Source organism: Sturnus vulgaris, chromosome 1 (assembly GCF_052056855.1).
Source record: "Sturnus vulgaris isolate bStuVul1 chromosome 1, bStuVul1.hap1, whole genome shotgun sequence".
Classification (NCBI taxonomy): domain Eukaryota; kingdom Metazoa; phylum Chordata; class Aves; order Passeriformes; family Sturnidae; genus Sturnus; species Sturnus vulgaris.
This window is the reverse complement of record NC_142243.1, coordinates 31,702,417-31,728,234: the sequence shown is the minus strand read 5'-3', so window position 1 is coordinate 31,728,234 and position 25,818 is coordinate 31,702,417. Positions and strand designations below refer to the sequence as shown.

Genomic DNA, 25,818 nt, shown 5'->3' with positions numbered 1-25,818 from the left:
ATGCTAATGTATGGTTTTTATTTTTAATTTGAAGTTCTAGTAAAAGGACTTTATTAAAAAACTTGACCACCAAAATGCTTATAGAATCCTTCCTTCTTGAACAGTTTCCTTTAAAATGTTTTGTGATGAGAAATCTGAGGCTGTGAGATATTCAGCGTTTCAGAGTCAAACAGATGTTAGCTAGTGATTTTTCACTTTCTGGAAAGATCTGGTAAAGAGCTTTCTGCTGAAGCAATTTTCTGTCAAAACATGGATTTGATAAAATGTAACATTTTGTAGGAAGATATTGATTTCTTTTATGTTTTCAAGAGAAAGCTATAGAAATATTTTATTTATGGTTGAGACAAGAATATAAAGAAGAAAACTGTAAGTCAAAGCTGAACATCTGACACTGTCAAAATATCATAGTCAGTTGTTTCAGAGGTCCTAAAATAAAAATTGCAGAATTTGTGGGTTTTTTTACGGAAAGTGCTGTCATCTTATTTCTATTAGAAAGGAAATTTCAGAATATTTTTTATTCCTAGATCAGCATGATTTTCTTACTTTTTTTCTCCCTGACTTTTTCATGCTTTGGTTACTGAAACTGTTTTCATGAAGAATGCCAGACCAGGAGTCTCCAGAGCTTTCTGCACTTGATACAAAGCTCTTGGACCTCTGCTGATTTGAAGAATGACTTGATGCTCCCTTGTAGAGCCAATTAGAGGAGTTAATCAAAGGCCCTGCAGGAGCACAATGTGAGTTCTGTGCATTTTTGAAAATCTTAGCTGAATTTCTAATCAAGAGTACTGACTGCTCTTAATTCTGCAGCCAGTGTTGCTCCATCCTAATCAAAACAGAAGCGCTGCTCCACAATGGTGCTCCCATCCATGGAGCAGCACGTGCTGTTACTGTGGTCACAGCCAGCCTGGCACTGGGACAGAGGACCAAGAAATTGTCACTTCTGGAATTCTATCTCTCTCCCTAAATATGCCCTTCTCGGTGTCTCATAGGCTACAGGTTTGGTTCAAAATCAGGTGACTGGAAATAACTGCTGTTTTTTTCCCATGGCCCAGATGCATTATCTTTTAAAAATGGTCTCTGTGTTGGACTGAGCTTTAAGAACATGGTCATATGACAGAGATTAAGGTTGTTAAGTATTTATTTATCAAGGATTTCTAATTTTAAAGAAGCTTACAACTCCATTATATATCTAAATATAAGAACTTGTAATGAATAGGCAGAGATTGAAAATTATGTGGCAGGCAGAAGCTCTAGGTTCCAAATTATATTTCTGAGAAATGAGATTAATTTATGAAATCTGAAGATCTCTTCTTCCTGGAAATACTGTTTTGTGAAACAGCACTGAACAGTCCTGACTGCTGTGAAAGTGGAACAAAAGTTCTGGTTCTCTGTGGCCCTCCTCAGACAGAGCAGTTTGAAATGGACTGCTAATGGCAAAAAAACCCTGCCTTAAACATAAGAATAAATTGCAGTGATGTGTACATATTTGCACAAAAATCTAAACACATTAAAACCAAGACATATTGCATACTTTTATGTGCATCTAGAATATTTAAGGCTAATGTGCTAAGAATGCTTAAAACACTAAAATAATTTAGGAGGTAAAAAAATAAAATCTGTGGAAGTAATATAAGGTGAACTATTTTCTTTTGCTAATGTGACCTGACACTGAAGGACAGTTATCTGCTGCATGAGAATAATTTGCATGCCTTTTGTTCGCAGATGATTCATTAGTTTTGATAATCATTAGAGTTATAGCACATTAATAACAGTAAAATTAACGACTAATGATAGCATGATCTCAATACCTCTGTTTGCAATTATCAGGGTCACTTAGTATGTCACAAGCCACATCAGTAGCCAGTCTCCCTCCTGACACTGGGTCTGAGTGTGCAGGCTGAGAAACTCCTCCTGCACTGCTGCATCTTTGCTTCCATTGCTTGTCCTTTGGTCCTCTCAGAACTGCAGAACTGAGCAGTAAACCACCTCAGGGGACAGAACCGTGTTAATACTTGGGTTTTTCTACTTGGTTCTCTTCAGACTGAAATGACTTGGCCTTTTTTGTGGCTGTTGGGTCACAAAAACCAGGAGGGTCTCGGGAATAGCTGCAGGCAGCAGGTGGGAAAGACACTGTGATGGAAGCTGTGTATGCCTGCAATGCTGTTGGCAGAAATAGTGATGGGAGTACAGAGAAAGTCAGATAAAGGGCTTTAAAAAACCAAAATCCCCAAGCTGTTAAGTATTCTGGCTGTGATACAGATGTGTATTTTTTCAAAGGTAAAAGTTTATTGTCTCTCTTTAAAAGTTCCACTTGTTTTTCCTAAGATTATGGCATTTAACTGTCTCTCTTCATCTTAGTGAAATAATAAAGCCTTTATAAACCTTTGTTGGAATTAATATCAATCTTTTCAAGAGAACAGACCTATTTTATCCAGTGTCATAGAAACTGATGACAGAATGAATTTAGACCATAACACAGTGGGAGTATTCTAAAGACAAATGGCTTAGTAAGACATTTATATTCTAAAAGCGATTTTATGTATTATGGTTTATATTATAAAAGGTCCTTGAAAATAACACATATTTTATTGTCAACAATACCTATGGAAATAAATGGTACAACAGCACAAGCCTAGAAACAGCTCAGACACAATGATACTGATGTCCATATGCAGGATGGCCAAGTAAGAAGTAGATTGAACCAGGTATTTTCTCAAGTTCCATGCTCCAGAGAAGTCAATCAACTTGTGTGTGAACACATTATCTACCTGTACAGAATAACTGAGGAAAAGAACCTGTACAAGGCATAGAAGACCATGGCTTCTAAATGAGTAATAATATGGGACAGCACCTTGTGACAGTGCTGGTGGTGTTAATTAAGGCTCTGTCATTATATATTTGACACAGATCAAATCACAGCCTCCTTGCCTTAATTTCACCACACAGCAATTAGATTACTGATTAACTTAATCTTTATTAATCCAGAGGATTACTGGAAATGCGTGCTTCTGAGGAATAAAACTTACATCGTGACAGCATACTTACAAAGAAATTCTGGTGGAAACAAAAAAAAAAAAAAAAAAAAAAAAAAAAAAAAAAAAAAAGCAAAAATATAAAGTAGCTATTTGTGGGACACATGGTTTTATTTCAAGATCGTTCTTCAGAGCAGTCCAAGGATGTCAGTAGAAAAAAAGGAATAGGGGAAAAAATATTACTTGAATTTGAAAAGGCCTTGGAGTGCTGTGGAATGAGATTTGTCCAGAATTGCTTCACTTGGTAAGCTGGTAAGAATCCAGTATCTAAATAATGATAAAGACACGCCAGATGAAAGTTAAGAGGCATTCAATTCCGTGCCATTCCCATCAGGGTGCCCGTAAGCATCTCCTGCGGAGCTGTCAGCCGTACCTTTGCCGGGCTGGGGCACTGCCAGACCTGACTGCTCCCCCCGCTCCTACCTCCAGCTCTGTTTTTATTTCCAAGTGTCAGGCCGGGGGGAGTGTGTGATTTGGAACAGCGGTAGAACACAGCAGCTCCGGTGCCGCTCTCTCGAACCCATCCCAAGCGCTGCCGCCCGTTTTGTTCCGAGCACCCGCTGCCACCCGCGCTCGCAGGGCAGTTTCGGGAGCGGGCGCTGCCCCGGAGGGCGCATCTCCCCACGGAGCACGACTCTGCCCAGCGCTCCGGACTCCGCTCGAGCTTCCCCCAGCACCTCGCTCCCGGCCCAGCCGCGGCGGGACCGAGGACTCGTCCGGCTTCCGTGCCCGCCCCGAGGCGCCCTCACAGCGCGCCCACTGCTCCCGCCCGGCCTCGGAGCGGGCCGGCCCCGCCCATCGGGGCGCGGGGCGCGCGCACGGCCCGCTCTGCCGCGCTATTGGCTGGCGTGACCGCGCTGCGCGCTGCGGTTGGCTGCGGCCGCCGCCAGGCAGCGGCGGGGCCGGGCGGTGTCCGGCCGCCGCTGCCGCTCCCGGCGGGAGGGTGAGTTTGAGTCGCGGCCGCGGCGGAGCTGCCGGGCGGGAGGGTGAGTTCGATTCCTGGCCGCTCCCGCGGGGACAACTTTTTTTCCCGCGCGGGGCTGGCGCATCCCGACGGGGCGGCTGCGGCCGTCGGTCAACTCGCGGCCGGCTGAGCCCCCTCAGGCTGCAGGTCCCGCGCCCCACCCTGGGGCAGCCGGCGGCGCGCGGCTGGAGCGGCCGTGACTCGCCGGGGCGGCGGTGGGTGAAGGGCGCGGGGAGGGAGGCCGGGAGGGGGTGGCGGAGTTGCCGGGGGCAGGGCCGGTGCCCGGGGACGATGGAGGGTCAGGGCGGCTCCCTGCCCCCGGTGCGGGGCTGCGGGGCGGCGCTCCGGGCACCGGTTGCGGATTCCCCCCTTCCCGCGGGTCTTCCCGGGGCCCCGCCGGCATCCCGGCCGTGTCTGGCCGCCCGCTCGTCGCGAACCGCCCGCGCCCGGTCCGGCTGCGGCAGGGCACAGCGGGCAAACGGCGGCATCGCCGGGGCGTCTGGGGGCCGGCGGGGCAGCGGCGCCTTGTGCCGCCGGGAGAAGGCGGCCGGGGCTGCGGGAGAGACAAAGGAGCTGCTCCCGCCGTGTCCCCGGAGCAGGGCTGGTAGCGCGGTGCCTGGCAGCCGGCTTCCCGGCCCCACCGCGGACCTTCGTGGGGAGGTTTGGGGCAGAGTTGGGCGGCGTGCTGCCCACGCCTTCATCCCAAGCCGTGCTGTGGGGATGTTGGGCGGCGGGGCTGCCGCGGTGCGTTGGTGCCCGCCGCGGGGATGCGGGAGGTGGCAGCAACAGTTAGAGCCGCGGAGTTGGCTCGGAGCGGGCAGCGCCGCCGGGCTTGTGCCGCCGCCGGCTGCGTGCTTTCACTTGGCGCACATCAAATTGAAGGGACCTTCCATGTGCTTTGTGTATCAGAGGTAACGATGAAAGCAGAGACAGTGCCCGTGGATTTGTCTTGTCCCGTGTAATCCCGACAGCCATCACGTTTGTTCCCTGTCCAATTGAATTCCAGCCCTCTGCCGAAAAAGCTGCCCGGCCTTAGGTTCACAGGGACAAGATTAGTGTTCTTGAAGATTACGAAGTCCTGATAGTATCGAGCTTTCAGAAGTTTTAACGTACACTGCCAGTGTGTCAGGAGATGACTGTAGAAGAGCAAAATATGAAAGTTTCTATTACATGATTAGTGTTCGGCTCGTTAGCTGCAAATTCAGAATTAGTGACTTATTTTTTTTAAGGCAAGCTGAGCAAATGGCACTGCAAAGAGGCAAAAAGCAGTGTTATATGGAGCAAAGCGTAGAGTGACATTGATGATTGCATTTCGTGGTGTCTGAAAGGCTTTTCTGCAGTTTTTCCCTCCAGTAATGGACTTATGTGCTACAGTGCTTTTTCAGAAGTTTGTACTTTCCACAATATCATAGAAAGGTTGGGGTTAGAATCATATAGTTTCACGCCCCCAAAGGCGTCTTGCTTTTCTTCTCTCCACCTTTCAACACGTTCTTTTATGTTACAGAAAGTAAGCAGTGTTGTATAATGTGGTCAAATGAATTTGCAATCTATTGTAGTTTCATCAGTGAAATAGTTTCAGTAAAAGTAATATACTTTGAAGTTGAATTTTAGATCCTTCTGGCAGTGTTTTTGGATATATTTTTTTCCTCCAGAGTAGGAAAAAAAATACGAAAATGCTAATTTTGAAATTCAAAACTTGTCTGCTTCTGTCCTCTTTGTGAAGGAAGGGACTTTTAATAGGCCTTTTATCAGAGGGATGATAGTTTTGAGGAAGTTCGGTACTACTTGGGATGATTTATTAACTGTAACAATTCATTTCCTTGCAGTGGTGAGCTGTTTTAAAGGGACATGTTAAATTTCATCAGAAAGCTTCTTCCAAGGAAAAAGGCTGTCGGGGCAGAATCACCTTGGAATTCTGCTGTGGTCTCCTGAATGGGCAGGTTTGCTTTCACTTGAGAGAGTCCATGGGAGACGTGTTCCCAGGCATAGCTGGGTAGTTAAGTCATTTGGATTCTAATTTTGTGAGGACTCGTATCACAAGCATGTGCATGAAATATTGTAAGGCTGGGCACTACAAATAGTGTGTGTCATCTGTGTTTTACTTAGCGCAATGGGGCTGGCTCTAAGCTGAGAGACAAGCCCATTTGCTCATGCATGTGACTGGGTCAAACATAATAGTAAGTCACTGAGTTGAAAGTCTCATTCGTAGTACACATTTCTCTAAAACCCCAGTATCTTGAACCTTCCTCATGTTCCTGTCAGAAAAATTATTTTCATTAAAGCCTACCTTAAGGTACATAATAGGTTGTCTTCTTAACCTGTCACAGACTTGAATGGATGTAATGTGAAAATCAACTTGTTCATTCTGGAGGTTTAAATTACTAGTTTTGAAATGTTGCATAATGTCTGGTTATTTTAATTAGAAAATAAATGGTCTGATATGATACTGTGTTTTTTCAGGTTATATGGAGAATGCATAGATTGCAAAATGATTTCTTAGAGACAAATCACAGTTCCCAGGTTTCCCTTTGGGACTAAGAGCTTGTGGAGTATTTGAGGCTTTCAGATGAAACTTTTATGAGGCATAAATGTTTATGTTGATGAGAATGTTAAAATATAGTAGCTCTTGGGCTCTTGACAAGGATCACCTGTGCACTCAGCAAACATAGAAAGCCTCCATGGAGGAGCTTAGATTTAAATCCGTTAGGTGAATTGCCAGGTCAGGTTTCATTCCCAGCCTTTCCCTTTGACAAATGTGCTCTCTGCATAACCTGGCACACTTCCTCTCTCTCACAAATGGAAGATTGGGTACAAAGCTTATCCTCAGGTCTCCCACAGGACTGTGTGGGTCGTTTTGTTAGCAGAAGTGGAAGTTACACCTGTGAATCACTGCTCTCGCGTGTTACATCCAGTGTTACCAAGCAGTCAGCCCTTCCAAGAGCAAGGTGTGTGAAATTCAAGCAGGGGATCTGATCTTGCTACATAGGAAATGAGAAGCCTGACAGTGTGACCTTCCCTGCCTGCATACTCTTTTCTTTGAAGAGAACTGGTGCCCAAACCTCGTACACTACAGAAAAACTGAAGACTGCCCATCTCTAATTATCTTCTGAGGTTAAATAGTTTGACTGGAGTGACTCTGTCTAATCTCTGATACTTCCATGGGATTATGGCAGTACAGCATACTTAAAACCTGCGGTTTATAAGCAGTGTCTTTCAGTGTGTTAGCTTATACTTGGTAGGATGTACTTGAAAGAGTTTGATTTACTGGAATCTTGTAGTGTCCCTGCTTAGGAGAATTACAGCTGTTGTTTTGTTAATGCTGTTCTGTTTAATTATGCAAGTATATGTATTAAAAAGACTACTCAAGTGAGAATTTTAGGCATGAGATCTTTTCTTTAAATGTGTTTTCTTTCTGTTCCAGGAAAAACAGCCCTTTTGGCATTTGCTGCCCTCAGTTGCTAGAATTGAAATGGTGAGGTATGAAATGCACATTTGGAAGTGGAGAATGTGTTGGAATTAAAGCATTTTTTTATTAACATCAGTTATTTAGAAATTTAAATTGGATTAGTTTAATTGAAGTGCTTCGTAAGATAATCTTGGAAGGCAGCAACAAGGTGTCAGGATAAGGACAGAAATCTGTGTCAGTGTTGTTGAAGTCAAGGAGTACTGAAGTATGGAAATGTCTTTAATATGTAGCAACTGCATATTGCTACTAGGCTTTGTTTAAAGATGCTTCTCAAGCTCTGCATGCCATTAAAATGCTTATTCCTGCGATGGCCAGACTCTTTACTCTATAATGTGTAAGTGTATGCACACATTTTTTAGATGAAGTACTTCTGCATGAACTTGAGATTTTTTTCTATAAACAACTGACACTTGAATTATATAAAGTTATTTGAAAACATTTAAAATTTTAAAAGTTATACACAAGGCTGACAGGTGAAATGCTTCTGCATTTGTTCTTTCTGTAAATCAGATATCTGTCAGCATTTGTGTTGGAACTTTGCTAGCATGAAAACTCAAATACTCTTGGATTAGACAAAACCCAAAACACCAAAACCAGCATCTGAAAGATCTAACAAATGTAATAGTTTTCAGTTTACAACATTTCTTAATTAGTACTGGATATGAAGTATTTTCTTTTACTTTTGGTGGAACTGATTTGAAGCCTTTGCCCTAATCAGGACCAGGTTCAAGAAGAGCAGAATAAAAATAGCATCTTGGCTGAGTCTGTGAGGGCAACTGTTATTTATGGCAATTTCTTTAGTCACATCCCCACATGAACTTCCATGCTTTGCTAACGACTGGAAGGACAGTGGATGAAAGCAGTATAACTTAAAGCCAAGTGAGTCCTGAAATTGTCTGAATGTGACCTTATTTTTTTTTTTTGTAGTGACAGAAAGAAGAGAATGTTGCTGTTCGTGTGATGAATTAAGGGTTCTGTTTATAAGGCTTCAGTGTAACTTCTGAATGGTGTACAAATGTAAAACAGATGGGTTCAATAAACAGTTGTTATTAGTAGCATTATTTATTAGAACTGGAATCAATAAAGGACATGGAATTTGGACAGATATTTAATTATCATCACTCTTGTATATGGAGAATGCCATGGGGAGTGAGGGCGTGCATGAAACGTTTCTTAATTTATAAATGACCAGCAATGCTGAAGAATCATCTGATTGTTGAGACAAAGACTTGGAAATGGGTTATCTCTTCAAAACAGATGTATGTTTTTGTTTTTCTGTCTCTAGCCTCTAATGAGATGAAATTCTGTATAGCAACTGAAGCCTAGCAGAGAAATTTAGGTGAAAGTGATGCTAGTAAAACATGCTTATTGCTGATGTAAAAGTTGCTGAGTATCTGTATTCCATCCTGATTGGCACAAGAGCTCTCATTCTAAACTTTGTGACAAAAAATGTATATTTGGGGCACTTTTGATAGCTATTAAGGACAGCTTTCTTAGGCTATCTTATCTCTTACATTTTGTTACTTTCCTCTGTTTGGAAGCTAACCTTTATTTAAAAATAGCGTAGCATGCTCTGAAGCTGCACTGGGTACTAATTAACGCACTTTGGTGCTTAAAGCTATGCTGTCTCCTAAGGTTTCCTGCTGTTTGCACTGGATAAATATTTATGCTTCAGCAAGGCATTAATTTCATCCTGACGAACAGTGCATACAACTTTAATATTTTGCTAATAGTAAACACCGTAATTCACTACTTTTGCTCCTTTTTTTCAGGTTTTTTTTTTTTTTTTGGAAGGGGGAAAAATCTCATTACACTTTAAATATGTGGAAGGCAATTATATCTAATACTTAACAATTAAGCTGTCTAGTAGTCTGAGTATTGTACAGGAGCTAGTGCTGGATAATATAAAGTCTCCATGAGTGTCTGGTTAATGGACAAGGCTGTACTATGTCATTGTGCTCTGTTTTCAAGCACTTGAATCCTGTTCTCATAAGTAAAAGCAATTGTTTTCTAGTCTTAATTATTTTCTAGTCTTAATTATTTTCAATCCTTTAATACTATTTGCCATATTAAAGGAGATGACTGGAATATGTATATAAGTGTTAAGTTGACCGAGTAAGTTTTTAAAAATTGCATAATTTTACTCTAACACAAGTTTTGTGACAAGTTTTTAACACCAGCCACTTTCCCTGTCAGTTAGGATACTGTGAATATTTTCAGTGAACTGCGTAAAACACGTCAGGTATGCTACAGTCACATCTGTACCTGAGGAAGTAGACTAAAGGATCTTCAGGTATAAAAATGATTTTTTTTCCCCCAGTAAATGCTCCTTTGCAGTATTTACTGGCTGAAGCAAATTGTTTTTTCCAGATTTGAAGTAGCTAGGCAGCAGCATCCTGTATTTGGTGTTAAGCTGATGAAGGGGAGAAAAGTGTGATCAAAGTGGGGGGAAGAAGCTGTATTTGGGAGTTCTTAGCTCTTGGTACTTAGTGCTGAAGCAACAATTTTATGTTCCTTACAGTCAATTTAGACTTGATTTGTCTAAATCAAGTAAATGGTGAGTATTATCCTAATAATAAGATAATACTCCTGTATTGTGGCTAATAGCACATCTGGTTAAACCAATTACTATATACTCAGTTAAAATAATGTATTTCTTATTGACTTCCTTTAGGCTGTACCAAAATACCTGCCTGTTTCATGTCACATGCTGCAGACGTGTTTTTACTCAGTTCCAGTTTTTAGGCTCAATAAGCTGCAGTCTTTCCGCTCACATCTCTCGTGTTCCTAATTATATCGACTCTGTATGTCAGGTGTGGAAAGACTAATAGGCTTCTGCATTTTTTTCCCCCCTTTGAACTAAATTCCCAGTGCAGCAGCCAGAAGAGCAGGTGAGAGGCTTTTGACAGTAATTCTGCACATCTGCTTATAAATGCATCTGTAGCTTTGTGAGTGCTGTTAATATTTACAAATTTCTGCCTGCCTTAAGAGAATGTGATCTCTATTTAATTGTAAAGCTGAGGAAAACATTTTGAGTTTCTTTACCCCCTCCCTGTTTTCTCAGCAGCATTATGTGACTGTAAATGTGGGGTATTTTCACAACAGTCGTGTTGTGATGAGACACTTCAGACAATGAATTTGTTCTGTTACTCAGTGAAACACAACAAAGGAAACATCTGTTTTGCTTAGCCTGTAATGATACAGCTTGAAGTAACAGGATTCTGTTGTCTCAGCTGGAATTGGTTGAAGTTTTGTTGAATTTTCAGTTATGTGTACAAATATAGCTGAACTACTCTTCCAGCACTTCTGCATTGTGCTGGGGATTGGCTGAGTAAATCTGCAGTCTCAGCTGCTTTTTAATTCTTCTGCTGCCTTACTTTAGTTTGGTATATGTATTTTCATTCTTTTTGTTCTTGGGCTAAAATTTAAGAATTTCTGAAGCATATGCATTTGCTACCAAGGGTCTTTACTAGAATGGAGTGGTTATTTGTGCAGTGATATTTTCTCCCAGACTGTTACTGGCAAACTGTAGTTGCACAGGGAAAAATGATTATGATTTTCCACCCGAAACAACATAATCAGAGGAGATCTCTAAACTTCCCTTGCATTCATAATGCACACATTCATTCATTCCTTAAGGAAGTAATGGAAATCTTTGGTTCATTCTTATTTTAGTGGTATTCAAAAGTGGCTTAGAGGTTTTGTCTGTTTTGGTAAAGAAGTGGGTGCTAGTTCACCCGTGGTCACAAAGCCACTCCAATCCTGTGAAACAGTGGCAGGGACTGCCTTAACCCTTTTACAGCTGCTTCTTGGTGTGGTAGAATAAAAGTCCTGTAAAAATTCAGTAGGTGGAGTAGGATGTGGATACATTTCATGTCAAGGGAAGGAGGAACACCTGGAATGCAGGTCCTGCTTGTACAGTAAATAGAGGAACTAACAAAAGTGAGAATAGGAACTTAGCTGAGTGATGAAACAGGAACCAAGTGATGCCACGCTTACCCTTTAAGTTCCTTAAATGTCTCTATTGATGTTAAATGATAGGCGTATGATCTTTTTGTTTTGTGCAACTAACCCCCACCCCTCAAATGTCATATTTAAAAAGTGGCCATTCACTTAGATTATATTTGTTTTTTTTCATCCAGTGTGAAGAAGGTTGCTTTACTCTGCTTTCATGTGCTTACGACATTTTTACAAGCAGAACATATTGTGTCCAAGGGTTGTTAGGCTGTATTGATGTCCTGTGGCTCTGGTTCATCCAGACCACTGTGCCCCAAATACATGTGCAATCAATGGCCAGTTTCCATGTATTGTCACAGCTCTGCCATTCAAGTGACTTCTCAGCTGCTGCTTGTAAGCACAATACACTAAATCAAGTTCCCAAGTTCACAGACTGGAGATTATTGTAGAAATAAAATTTGAACACTTTGTAGTTAGGCTACAGAAATATTTGCCTGGCTCAAATATTTAAATCTGTGCTCTAAGCCAGGACTCTGAATTGATGACTGATTATAAAAGCACCACTCACATCTTCTAGAACTACTAGATATGTGGGATATGTAAGAATGCTCTTAAAAATCAGGCCTGAAGAGGCATTGTGTGATTTAATGAGAATGCAAATAAAAGAAACAGAAAAAGAAAATGAATGTATGTTATATTATTTTAAATCTTAAACTGTTTTCTGCTACTCAAGTGGTAACAATATAAATTCCTTAGAAACTTTATGCTGTGACTTTGGAATAATGGCAGATTACTTGGTAATACCAATTATCCTGGAAATCTGAACTCAAAGAGTCCTTCCAGAACCTGTATAATTTGAGTTGTGTTTGCTTTCTTTTTCTTGGAGTAATTAATTTTCTGACCTTTAGATGCTTTCATGGGTTGGGAACTTTTTAAAATAAAAGCTTTTTCATCTAACGTGAATTCAATCTAAATTAATACATCTCTTAACATAAGACAATTATACTCTTTTTCTACTTTGACACTATTATGCTTTTGGGATTTGACTTTTTTTTCAAATTACAATGCAGAGCAAGACATGCAGGGTAGTAAATTCTCTAGAGACTTTGATTTGCATGTATTTTGTCTATACTACAGTGTTTATATGTGGCAATAGAGCATTTAATATATTGGATGCGTCTTCTAAATGAGACAGAAGTATGGATCCTGCCCTTAAAAATTGTAGTTGTGATGTCATGTTTTTCTTTAGCTTTTAAAGTATGTAAAAACCAAAAAAAGTCTTCTTAGTGGCTCTGAAATGTTTTTCAAATGCATGTGTCTAGTCTATGCGGATGGGCTGGGGTGGGGGTGGGGGAGAGTGAAGGGATGAGGAAGAATAAGAGAACTGTCATGAAGAGATAAAGCATGTTTCTCCTGAAACTGTTTAACACAGTTAAAATGTACATGCATTGCATACATATATCGATAGATAATTATAATTCTGTAATTTAACAGGGAGCAGTTATTGACCACTAAAACTAAGTCTTAAGGTTATTTGCAGTATTGATGCACCCCTCTTCTGGAAAATGTACTTCTGTTTAGGTGTTTTTGTGGTTTTTTTAATTTTTCCCCCGTGAAAATGAGCTGCTAACATACCTGTCAGTAGACCATCATAAACCTCTGTTTGCTGTAAAATCTGGGGTGCATTCCTGATAGCAAAGCTCCTGCTTTTCTTTCATGATCGTTGAGGAAATGGTAGAATAGTATACTGGAGGTAATATTTTGCTGATAGAAAGCTATCAGGAATGCTAATGCTGCTGCACTGGTAGGGTAAGGGTGATGGGATGTATCATAGCATTTAAAATAAAGGTTCTGGAGCCAAATCAAACCTTTCCATTGCAGTTGTATTTGATGTCTGATATTTTGCTCTATTGTAGATCTTCCCTGGGTAGCCCATCGCGGTGACACAATGGATCTGGAGAAGCCAGCGGGAGCCCTGGGGAGGGTTCTCTTTTCTTTGTGAAGGGCTGAGTGCCCTAGAATGGGTTTGGCCTGAAAGAAGGGCCTGTGCTTTACCAGATAAGGCTATCCTGACACAGGAATGGTATTCCCCAATTCAGTGTTTCTACCGAAATCTTCCAAACAGCAACTACTCGCTTTCCCCCTCCCCTGCATAGGGGTGGAGAGGAGAATTAGGGGCACAAAAAGTGAAGATTACAGGTTGAGATAAGAACAATTTACTGTAAACAGAAATGGAATAAGAAAGCAAACAGTAACAGCTACACTATTAATAACAAAGTGTACAAAATAGGCAAACAATTCCCACATGATTGCTCACCATGCTGAACTGCCTACCCCTAGTGCTTCCCCTGGCAATGATGAGGTGGTATAGAATAGCATCTGGATCCTGGCTATGCCCTTCTAGCTACTGCAGAGTTGGAAAGTTTTGGTCAAAAGTCTTGCATTCTTAATGTCACTGCAAAAAAGTAGGTGAAGAGTCTCTCAAACTCCTGTCCTACTTTGTGAACTGTGTCGTTTTCCTTCTGATAGGTCACTGCTAAAGTAATTGCCAGATGAATGCTTCTAGACTTGTTCTAGCTGAAACTACGTGCTGTAATAGTAGAAGGTGTTAAAATTGTGTCTTTTACAGTCGGTGCTCAGAGACGAAGTTTAGCCCCTGCTCAGTTCTCCACATGCTTTTTAGTCATACTCAAGCTATTGTGCAGCATCTGCCTGTGCATGCTTTACACTGAGAGTCTTTCAGCAGCTGAGTTACCCAACACCTTTCTTTTCATATGGCAGTGTTCTTTCTGAACAAACTCTAACATGAGATGACTTGCAATTTTCACTTAGAAAACAAATTTGGTTTTTAAAATTGCTTGCAGAGCATAGACTTCACAAATAGATTGAGTGAATAACTGCCTGTAAAGGTAATATTGTGGTAGCATTGAAGGTTGAGGAGGCAAGGAACTATATGTCACAGCATTGCCACCAAATTAACACTCCATGCTTTTGAAAAGACCATTGATTGGTTCAAGACTTACACACAATACTAAAATTAAAGCTGCAACACAATTACTCTCTCTATAATTTATTATATTTCACTGTTTTAAATTTGCCTTTGGGTTTTGAGAGAGCTTCCTGACTTCGTAGGGGTGTAGTATACTTTGGGCTTAGGCAACTAAGGTATAAAAGAATAGTAAGTTTGTTCAGGGTTCAGTACAGAATGTTTCTTTTAAGTGGTGAACTTGTGCAGCACTGCTTTCCCTTAGAGAAAAGAGCACTGTGTCCATGTACTGTGGAATTGCCAGTTCACTGATGTTCTCAACACAAGTTACAGAAGTCTTGATACATAGACAACAGACAAGCTTTCTAAAGCTTTCTAGTTCTTTCATTTGATTAAGCTTATGCTTGTGCTCATTTTAATGTTACTTAATTTAAATTCTATTCCTGTATGATGCATATAGTTATTATCTTGATTTTTCTTTGTATATGTTGAACAGTTAACAATATTAATCCAGGAAACATAAGGACTTAAGATTTTTCTATTATGTGTGTTTTATTCTGTCTAAGATTATGCTGTTTATATATCTGTTCTTTCTTAACAAGTCAATACGATGTAAACAGTAATGCTTGCATGAAACAAAAGAGGAAGCAAATATATTTTAGCTACTAAAAATACTGCTTTGAAAGTAATAAATCTTACTTTATTTCCCTACAACGAAACTATTGATGAATTACAGATTATAGAAAAGCTAACATTTGAGGATATACTCCAGATGAAATAGCTTGAAAGAGTAGGGATTCTGCATGCCAGAGAGTGGGGTGTAAGTGGAATAAGTTTACTTACAGGCAGTCAGTTTTGACTGACCATGGTTATCAATATGGCATATGTACTCAGAGTATGCATTTGTGCAGTAGGCAACAGGGAAGAAATAGTAAAGCAGGATTAAAACAGGTAGCAAGGAAGAAGTAGTAGATGACAATGAAAAAATAAAATTCAAGCTGTGGAAGTTATTTCCTCTTACTTCATTTTGGCACTGTACTGTTAGGGCTCCTTTTCTCCTGCTTAAACAATATAGAGCTGATTTATTATGGCGTGTAGAAATTCAAGTGAATATATCAGTGATTGTAGTCTCATATCTCTATTCTGGTCACTTTTTTGACTGGCACGAGTAATTTGGTTGTCTTGGGTGACATTTCCTCTTGATAGTAAAGGTGAATACAAGGTTAGTTGAGTACAAATGTGGTTTGTAATTGATTGCTAATCTGAAATTGAGCAAATAAATTTGCCAGGAGTCAAAGATCAGGATTAAAATCTTAAAACCTGTGCTGTTAGGAGTCTTACCTTCTGCTTGAGACTTTTTAGAAAGCTTTCATCATGAATGTTTTAGGTCATGTGTGCCCATGTGACTATTTACCAGCAATGTAAATAGCCTTGTGGTTTCATGACCTCAACCATAGGTTTGTTGGGTTTTTTTGGGTTTTTTTCCCCTCTTGACAGAATTGAAAGGTTGTGGAAGACTGAGTTATAGTTTGATATATCAAGTATTTGATGCTTTACAGCCCAGAAACCTCCAAACAGTATTGTGTGATAGTGGATACTTTGCACAAGAAACAAATGCATTTAAGACAGTTATTTATATTTTCTGTATGCTCTAGTTGATGTATGGTTGCTTTCTATAGACTATTTTTTTCCTTAATTGCTGGCATCAAAACTGAAGAATTGAGGTCTGTCATCTGTTGCTGAATATTAATAGATCTATTGTTTAAAAAAAATTAATTAGTATCATTCAGAAGAACTTTTCCATTTGGTGGGCAGATATCTATCATTTTGACATATCCCAAGTGTAAATTGTTCAAGAAGCTCAGGATATGTGCACAGGATTGGGAAATCTTATTTAACTCTCTATCATGGAAGAGTCCATTGACTCCTGACTCCTTAAGGCTGATGTTCGACATTGTGAAATAAAGTGTAAGCTTTAGATAAGAGCTTCCATCTAAGGTTACTTTTATCACTGACAGAGGGGAGGGGGAAATGGGAAGCAAAACTGAATAATGCCCTTGGCAAGATGAAATTAAAATTGACTGCAGTTTCACTTCCTAAGGTTCAGTAGTCTTTACAAACTGCTGGAAACAAATGTTCAGAACAGTTATCTTTGTGTGTTCCCTGCTGTGTTGTGGAGAAGACTTCAGAATGACTGCACTGAGCCAGACGTGAAACCTTATTGTCCAGCAGTGGCTGTTACTAGAGGCCAAGAAAGGAACTGAGAGAAAACTGGAAGAGTGTGCTTGGGAGCAACCTTTGACTCCAGCTTTCTGAACTAAAGTGCTTATGTATTTAGTGGCTCTGGGTAGATTTTTCCATGCATATGTCCAGATGGGGTTTTTTTTTTGTGCTTTTATTTAAAGTTCATGTACCCAGACCTGAATGAATACTTCCTTCCTACATTGTTTTTGGTAATTCTTGTTTGTTTTGAGCCTGTCACCTCTAGTGTCGCCTAAAACTTGTTATTTCTCATGTTAGAAGATGCTAAATAACCATCTCTCATTTCGGGAATTTGCTTGAGCCTGTGTCAGTGGTGCCTGCTGCACCATAGCTGTCTTGTTTTAAGCTGAAGATGGCAGTTATCAGAGAATATTTGATACCGAGTCTTTGAGCACTGTTTACAGTTGTATATTTGAATAGAGCATGTGACTGTTTCAGGCTTAGCACAATGGGGTGTTTGTTTCTTTGTGGAAGTTTGAAAAATATCAAGAAGTCAGACCTGACCTTTGTGGTTTTTGAAACCTGTCAGAGTGGCTTTTGGAGTCCACAGTAGCATCTGTTTCTTTTCTCAAGAGACTTCAAGTGTTCTGCTGTTTGTTATTGCACCTACAAGTATCTGAACAGAACAGCTTGGCCATGTTCAAAATTGTATAGAAAATGAACAGATCACTGTGTCACTGAAATGAGTTGTGCATTAACATCAGGAAAATACATTCTCTTCTTTGGCAATTGAATCAAGAATGCACTTGCCCGAGTGCTCTTTCCTGTTCTGTGACTTACCAAGGATTGTGTCTTTGTCCCTGAAACAAGGCAGAAAAAAGGGTTCAGCAGTGTGACTTTTAAGTGTAGACTGTAGTCCTTTAAATGAGCTTGATGAGTCAAGTAGAGCTGACTAAAAGGATTTTAATATTTCTTATACCACTTCAAAAGGGAAAAAAGTTGAGTCCTAATTGGCCCATCCCTACTTCAGTGTGCAAAGTACTGTGGAGCAGAAGATGACCATTTACTAGGGGCTGGATCCTTTATGTGTCTGATGCATCCTAATGGAATGCTCACAAGTTTACTTTGTTTGTATTCTGGGGTGAGTTGACAGATTTGGCTGATGGTTCATAAATAGCTTAATTTTCTGCTCCATGTTTCCCTTAAGCTAATTTTTTTAAAGCAAATAATACAGACTTCCAAGCAGATACTTTACAGATTAGGTAAAGACACAGTATATGCTTACTCTCCTCTTCTAGCAATTCCCAGAGGATGAGACTTGAGCAGTTTTTGGCTCCTGATTTTGTTTTTTTCCAGCTCTGTGACTTTTCCTAGCAAATATCTAATACTGTGGTTTCAGAAGGTCAGTTCTGCAGAGCTCAAGTGTTCATTCTTTATCCAAGTCCAGCCTCCTTGTACTTAATCCAGATTTCACTTACACACATGTATTCTGTGGATGCATTCTGCAAATGCTGGGTAGCAGTAAAGAGCAAGAAAGCCACCTATTGTGAGAATTTATTTTTAAAGAAAAACCTGTGCATGTGTTGTCTGTGATTTCGTTCAAAGAGATAATTTGATGTTATTATGTTAAAGTCTTGTGTGACAGGTATGAAAATCCGAAGCCATTTATGGATGCATTAGTAAGTTTGCCAGAGAACATGTCTTAATTTGTCTTGGCTGGCCCTCCACCAACTCGGTAACTAGTAGCTTTTTTTCCCTCCTCTATTAAAAACAGGAAATTCAGTAAGTTCCTGATGTATTTGTGCTGTAAAGGGTGAGGGGGAAATTAGCTTTTTAGGGACTTTGTAGAAGTAAATGAGACTTGCTTTTGTCAGATCAATTTCCTTGGTATCTTGTTCAAGTTGTACTACTCACCTTGAAACAAAACAAAAATTGGTATCTCCAAAGAAAGGAGACTTACATTATTGTATTAGAATAGAGCAAGACCAATTAACAGCTGTCAGAGGCTGGTTAGGACTTGGGAACTTGTTAATTGTTATTTATTAAAAACCCTATCTTTTGGCTGCTAATCCAAGCTGAGAGTCTTGTGGAAAATACTCCAAAGTGTTTTTAACTCACAAGGCACAAGAATACAGGTTATATTAGCCCTATGAATGTAGACAATTAGCCATGTGTTAGCTAGACTGCATAAGCTATTCCTGCTTTCATGTGGCAAATGTGAAGACCTGCAATAAATACAAGAGTGTCACCTGAAGTGGCTTTACTTCATTTGTAAGATAAACTAAGAATATATATGTGTCTAATAAAAATTCAACAGTGCTGAACCACCTGGCTGTCACTGAGTGCATCACAAGTAGTTTTGTGGTGTTTAAATAATTGAGATTTCTCTTTCCTGTAACAATCTTCATCAAGACATCCAAATGAACAAGGAGCATGGGGACATTTGAAGCCGCTCTTCACATTTAATCAAAGTATTATTTGATTTGTGGTGGCAAAAATTGTTTTTAAATAAATTCTCAAACTCCACTCGTTTGAAATCTTTGCAGGGGCTTAGTAGGAAGAGGTCAAGAAAAAACATTCATTCAAAGGGAATTACTTGTTAATGTACCTTAAAACAAGGTTTTTTTGGGAAAAGTGCTGTGTAGTATTTGCTGTGTTATTTGAATTTCCATTGCAGTTTTGGTATTTATAAAGTACATTCTTAATGCAATTTTACTGGTTTTTTTTCTTTTTTTTTTTTTTTTTAATCCTCAAAGTAGCAGGTATTTATTTTATCCACTTGATGTTGCTTTAATTCTGTAGCGACTGGGACATCTCATTCTTACAGTGGCCTATATCTTGCAGTTATATCCACTGAAACAAAGCTGTAATTAAGGCATGCTTTTTTAATCCTCAGGATCCTTTTTTTTTTCTCTGTAAAAGGTTAACAGATGCTGGAAATTAAACCTTATTTTGGTGCACATAGTGCTAAAAATCCCATTCTGGAGTTACTTTTTTAAAAACATTTTGTGGGCTTCAGGAAAAAATTGTGTTGCTAACTAACTGAAACTTGTTAATCCTTATTTTGGAACAGTCTTGGATTTTCCAACTCTGTCGAAATATTGTGCCAGTCCAGCTTGATCTGTTATTTAACTAGGACAAATGAGGCAATCCTCAGTAATGCAGTAGGTTGTCTGCATGTTTAGATAGATCCCACACAGCTGATATGTGGAATTAAAGCTTTTTTTTTTTTTTTTCCTTCTGGGGAACGTCAATTGAACACATAATCCTTGTCTTCATGGGAAACAATTGTAAAGTTGAGTTCTTATTTATGATACTAAAATGTGTATTGCTGTGGTTTAAGCAGATATATATGGATTTTTTAAAGCATGAAGGTAAAATAAGGACAGTCTTTCCCTTGTATGTTTTTACTGCCTTGACTCTCAGTGGAATGCCTCTGCTACTTTAAAAATAAATATAAAAGATCTGATCAGCAAAAATTTTGTCCTATTTCTTTTTTATAAATGTCATTTCAAAAGTTCATGCTTTTGCAAAAAAACCAGAGTCATCTTTAAATACTTAGTCATAAAATTAGTCATAAAAACTTGAAGTATTATTCCAGTGGCTAATGCCAGCCAAATATACTCTTGCTGTTTTTACTGGTCAAATGAAACCTCTATTCTCTGGGAGCCTTTAATCTGAAAATAATGCTTGATGGATCACTAGAGAAGGGTAAGAAAAAAATTAATCTCTTGTATAAATGTGGCATCCACTGTGGACTTGGTGTATCCAGGACTCCTCTTGGCTCTTCTAAATAATACGATTTTTGTTTTGAGCAATCAATATTAGAACAGGTATTTGTGCTGTTAATGGGGGTCAGTAGGGAATGGTTACTATTGTCAGCTGTGCTGAAGCACGAGATGCTATTTTGTCCACCTTTGTAGGAATGAAAGCAGGGCTAGTATTCTGTAGGAACTGGCAAGGTGGTTGCTTCAGTAGCTGTAGTAGGACTAGTCTTTGTATTTGTTAGCACATGGTATTATCCTTAAAAGCCTCACTTCCCAGCAGGGTCTCACACACAACCTGTGCTGAGCATTCAGGGGCTGCTCCTCTGTATTTTCATTGTTACACCTTCAGAGGCTGTCAGTGCTAATCAGAAAGACTTGATATTTAGCTAAATTAATATTCTTCATGGCAATCCTTCCCATTTCTTCCTTGATACAGCATGACAGAATGGATGAGGTTTAAATGGATCTTTGGTGATCATGAAGTCCAACCTTCTTTGCACAAAGTAGTGAAAATTGAAGCAGGTGTCCAGCTGCTCAAGGTCTTACCAGACTGGGTTTTCAATGTCTCCGTGCATGGAGACTCCTCAGCCACTCTGGCACTTGAGGCAGTATTTTGTGCTTTGAGATCCAGGGTTCCTGGGGGCTGCTCTTGCTGGTAACAGCAAAAGCAAAGGTGGCAGTGAGTACCGTGGCCTTTTCTGTATCTTCTCTCAGCAGATCCCTTCTAATTCAGTCATGGAGCCCTAGTTTTTCTCTTGCTGCTGCTACTACTTTTGCAAAAGCCCATGAACCATTCTAGAACATTCTTGATCCTCCTTCTTGCTTTGATCTTTCTTACTGGGATCCTGTATCTACTTTGTCATGGTCACTGCAGCTGTGTCTGCCCTGACATTGATGTCACTAGCCAGTTTTTCCATGTTTGTAACGAAGATGTTTAGCAGAGCCTACCTTTGGCTCCTCAGCCCCCTGTTTCAGAAGTTATATCAATGCACTTGTTCCCTCTTCTGTTTCCCCTCCAAGAAATAAGAGGGTAGTTCATGTTCTGTCTGAGGAACAGATGCCTGTAATGTGAGGCTTCTAATGCTTTATAGGAAGAGGGCTTCCTGTGCTTTGTCTTGCTCAGGTGAGCAGCAAACACCTGCCATAATGTCACCCATGTTGTTCTGCCCTTTCATCTGTGACCCATAAGCTCTCAGCTGTCTCACCATCCACAGTGAGGCCGAGCTCTGTGTGTCCCTGCTGCTTTCCCAAATAAAGGGCATCTTTCCTGTCCCCACAATCCTTGAAGTGCCCATATCCAGCCATGGCAGTGGTCTGGTCTCCAGAAATTAAATGCTTGTGCTTCCTTGGCCCTTCCCTGCTGTCCTTTCATCCTCCAAAGGCAGTGTTTGGTAAGCTTTGTGCAGACTTGTGTGTCTTTCTGGGGTTGTGAGAGGACATTGCCACAGCTGGTTCCCCCTGATTTCACCTGTCCTGGTTTGTTATTTAATGATCATGACAATGAGGAGAGGGGGACACAGAAGGCTCTGGTTGCCTTATGGTATTATTGTGTATTAAAATGATTCTTGCGATGAAACTACTGGATGGCCTGGTCAGTTTTATTCCTTTCATCATTCATGTGTTAACAGTAATTCTCTCAAAACCTTGTCTGTGCGTTGAAAGATCTTGGCCACTGCTTAAAGCCTTATTTAAGTTTGGGCTTTCCCCACTCCCTTTTCTGTGAAGGATTATAGTGAGCTCTTGCTATTGCCATATCTGGTTCTTCTCCCTTTAGGCTTCTTAAAATACACTGTATATAATCTGTATGCTCTACTATAGTCTGGATTTCAGAACAAAATATTTGTTTGTATTCTAAAAGGCAATTCTTACCTCCCATCTTTTCCTTGCTTGTCATTCGTAGACAAGCCCATACTTGGATATATCAATATACTTCAAAACTAATTTTAAACTGACAAAGTAAAACTTGATGGGCTATCTCCTACGACTGAACATTTCACCAAGACAGTGTTAATTTTTTCCTCAGATAAGTATTAAATTTTGTCACTGGTTGAAATCCATGGGCACAATTTGGATAAGCTAACAGCATGCTCTTTTAACTTTCAGTACTTTTGTGCCTTAATGATGTTTCGGTCTTTTGTGTCAGGATAAGCTGCTCCAAGGGACAGTTGTTTTTAAGTGATTTCTCAAAATTGAAGAGAAATCAGACATTAATTTCAGTAGCCGCTCTGCATCTGCTGTGTTCAAGTCCTACTGCTGGTGACCTCTCAGTCTGAGTCTGGGCAGAATGTTGGGCTGGGCAGTCTATCTTAGCTCCATGCTGAGGCAGCAGGCTCATTGTCTTGCAGTTGCCATGGTGGGGGAGGACTGAAAGGTTTTCCATCCGCCTTTATTACAGTGACCTTTTCCAAGCTGGGAATAGCAGTTGACTTGGAAAAACCTAAACAGTCGTTTTCAGTGAGTCCATACAGTTCCCTCTTGAGTTTTGTAAGCTGAAAAATAAATTGAAATTGAGGAGGTAATATTTTCTGTTTTCAGAATGCCATTTCTGAAAATCTTTGGCTTACTGAGCTTCCCACACAACACATAGTTGGAATTTATTAAACTGCTGTATGGGAAGAATCCTGTGTTTAATGCTTCCAGCAGCGTGCATAAGTGAGGTACAATAAAAGTTCAAAGTAATGTCAGCATGTAAAATGTTAACAAGTAAAAGCATGGTAAGATTCTTTAAATATTCACAGAGACTTAATTTTCATCATCTGCTTAATGCAGTGACTGGAGTATTCACAAACTGTGTTTGCTTGTTCTTTCAGGCTGGAGGTTTTGAAGCAGATGTTGGAAGATGTTAGCTGTGGATACTGGGGTTGTGGAGGAGTGGTTATCAGAGTTCAAGGTAATACACTGTCCGATATTTAGCCACAAGTGTTTCGATCACTGCTGGTGAAGTATGCAGGAATGTTTGCAACCTGTAGAAAATGAAAGACAGTAGCTTTGGGTTTTGCTGAGATCATATGATAAACGCAAATGTCTGCCTGAAAGGATTTTTTTCCTTGCCTCTTTGGGCTGACATACTTCCTGACAGAGAGAAGTGAAAATGTGTACCATAGATGAATGATTTTATTGGTTTGAGTACCAGACATGACTGTAGGTTTTACTCCTGCTCTGCTAAGATACTTAAAATATGATTTCCTGTCTGTAGAGTGGAGTCCTTTGAAGGACTGGAGATAAGAATTACAGTAAGACTTATGTACTTTTAAATGTACATCTTCTAAAGGGTTGTTAAAAAGATTAGATTTTTACCTTCTTTAGTACTGGCAGAAAATATGTTTAGTGTTGGGGAGGGGCTGGAATTTGCATCAAGTGAAATTTGTGTTTTTCCAGAGTAATACTGTATCTGGTAATAGTGTTCACTACCTGTGTACAATTGGTCTTGAGATCTTGAAGTATGGATCTGAAAACTGTAAAAGTTTTACAGGGCTGACATCTTACAGTGAAATTTCAGTGGCAGTTGCATTTTTGTAACTTGTTTTTTATCTATTTCCCATCCACTGTTGTTACATTCTGTATGAAATTGCAAAATGATCGAGTGCAGTGTGTCTTCTGGCAATGGTCTGAAAATATGAGAATTTCTTTGTGAAACAAGGTTTTGTATATAGTAAACTCTAATAAATAGTGACTTATAATGGAAAATTGTTGTTGAAATAGCTGTTATATTTTAATGATAGAAATTGCTTATAATATTTTTATTTCAGACACTGCCAGAAGCATCCATATCCAGCTATGCTACCAGCTTGAAAGACAAGACTGCTTTGATTTCATCTCTTTACAAAGTAATTCAGGAGCCACAGAGTGAAGTGAGTATTTTGGATCTCTCACCCAAAATGTCTGACATAACATTGGCAGAATGAAACCAAGACCTTGCATGCTAGTTAATTGATAAAGAGTCTCCTTCAAAAAATTTGTTCTTAGCAACGGCATGGAAAAAAAATTGTCTGTTTTGTAACCTACTGATCATAGATAAGCTTGTAGGTCACACTCATGAGCTTCAGGACTTGGATGTAGAATTGAGAAATGTATAAGGGAATTGAAAATATATTTGTGTCTGACAGGATTCCTTCTGTAATTGCCACTTGAATGTGGATCTCTTGGTGTCAGAAGCTTGTCCATTACAATGCAAGAGAGCAAAGTTAGATAGGTTAGCCATCCTTTTTAAATTGTTGCTTAGGTTTTAGGTTTTTTGTTATTTGAAATGCATACAATATAAAGACATGGATTTATAGAGTGGATGTACCCACAGGCAAAATATGAAAAAATGGTGGGGAAGGGGGGGCAAGTTTTCTCAGTACCTGTACTGAGAAGGTTCCATATCCCATGACTGCCCTTGTTTTAAAATGTCCAGATATGTTCGGAACATCCTGATCTGGATTTAATTGTGTGTTGTTAACTGCTTTCTACCATCCAGAAATCCTTTTGTGCATTATTTTTAAATTGCACCAAATCCTTAGTTCTTCTGAAAAGACCCAGAAATAAGGCATCTTCCCAAGGGTTGAGATTATGCCAGTACTAAAGGTCATAGGATAAAATGCTTTCAGTATATGTGCTTTTAGAGAGAATGCTGATACGAAGCTCCCAGGTTGTCCAGCAAAGAACAAATGTAATTTTAATTTGCTGCTCAGAAAGGCATTCTGAGTCATTCCAACTACTGAGTCAAGCTTGTCTGGTCTTCAGAATTCATATCAAAATGTAAATTAATCTGATGAGTCTCCCTGTTGATAGCCTAATTAATACTTTCATATGTTTTTTGATATCTTATTACTTCTGACTATCACTGAGTTTCTCAGGGGCCTTAGTAGCAGGATACTGCTGCAACTTCTGCTTGAAAAGGTTGTTGGGATAATTCCAGGGGCAAGGTATTGAAGATTTTCCTGTCAGTGAGACTTCTAATTGAAATGAAAACTAGTGCTGGCACTGAGTGTTGTGCTGCCTTGAGAAAAAGTCCTAAAATCTCTTTTGGCCTGTTCTCCAAGTAGCTATTGCTCTGTGGGAGAGGCTAGTTGGAGCTTTCCAAATGGTGAAAATAATTACAAACCAGAAGTCAAAAAGAAAAGTAGTATCTTTTAACTGCTATTTGAGATCTATATTGAGCTGCATTGTGTAATGTCAGCTTGCAGTACTGTGGAGGGTATGTGCTGTCCTCTCTGAACTCACAGATGTAATGCAAAGGGGAAGGAGTAGTGCATGAACACTACAAATACTGCTGAGTTTAAAAATGGACAAACACCACCTTTGGATATATGCACTTATAATAATTACCAGTACTGTAAAATTGTGATTAATCTTGTTTTGTGGGATGTATGTGGGGTTTTTTTAAAGCATTTGTAAAGTAATAATGGGATTTGCATCTTTAACTGCATTTTCCTGCTAGTTCATGTTTGCTTTTCACGTGG

The 25,818-nt window shown here is 39.8% G+C and overlaps 1 protein-coding gene across 4 annotated transcripts in view; it reads left to right on the top strand.

Moving 5' to 3' along the window:
* Window positions 1-3,922: 3,922 nt before the first annotated feature.
* The window catches only part of HYCC1 (hyccin PI4KA lipid kinase complex subunit 1), a 42,713-nt gene continuing 20,817 nt past the window's right edge, over window positions 3,923-25,818 (top strand). Inside the window, exons 1-3 of one of the 4 annotated variants that reach the window (XM_088162971.1) lie at window positions 3,923-3,975; window positions 23,185-23,264; window positions 24,124-24,225. In XM_088162971.1, the coding sequence (XP_088019097.1) occupies window positions 23,214-23,264; window positions 24,124-24,225 (153 nt within the window). In that variant the 5' untranslated portion in view covers window positions 3,923-3,975; window positions 23,185-23,213. Of the gene's footprint in view, window positions 4,019-22,682; window positions 23,089-23,184; window positions 23,265-24,123; window positions 24,226-25,818 lie in introns of those variants that run through there. The other 3 variants (XM_014894357.2, XM_014894355.2, XM_088162980.1) reach the window with 3 other exon arrangements.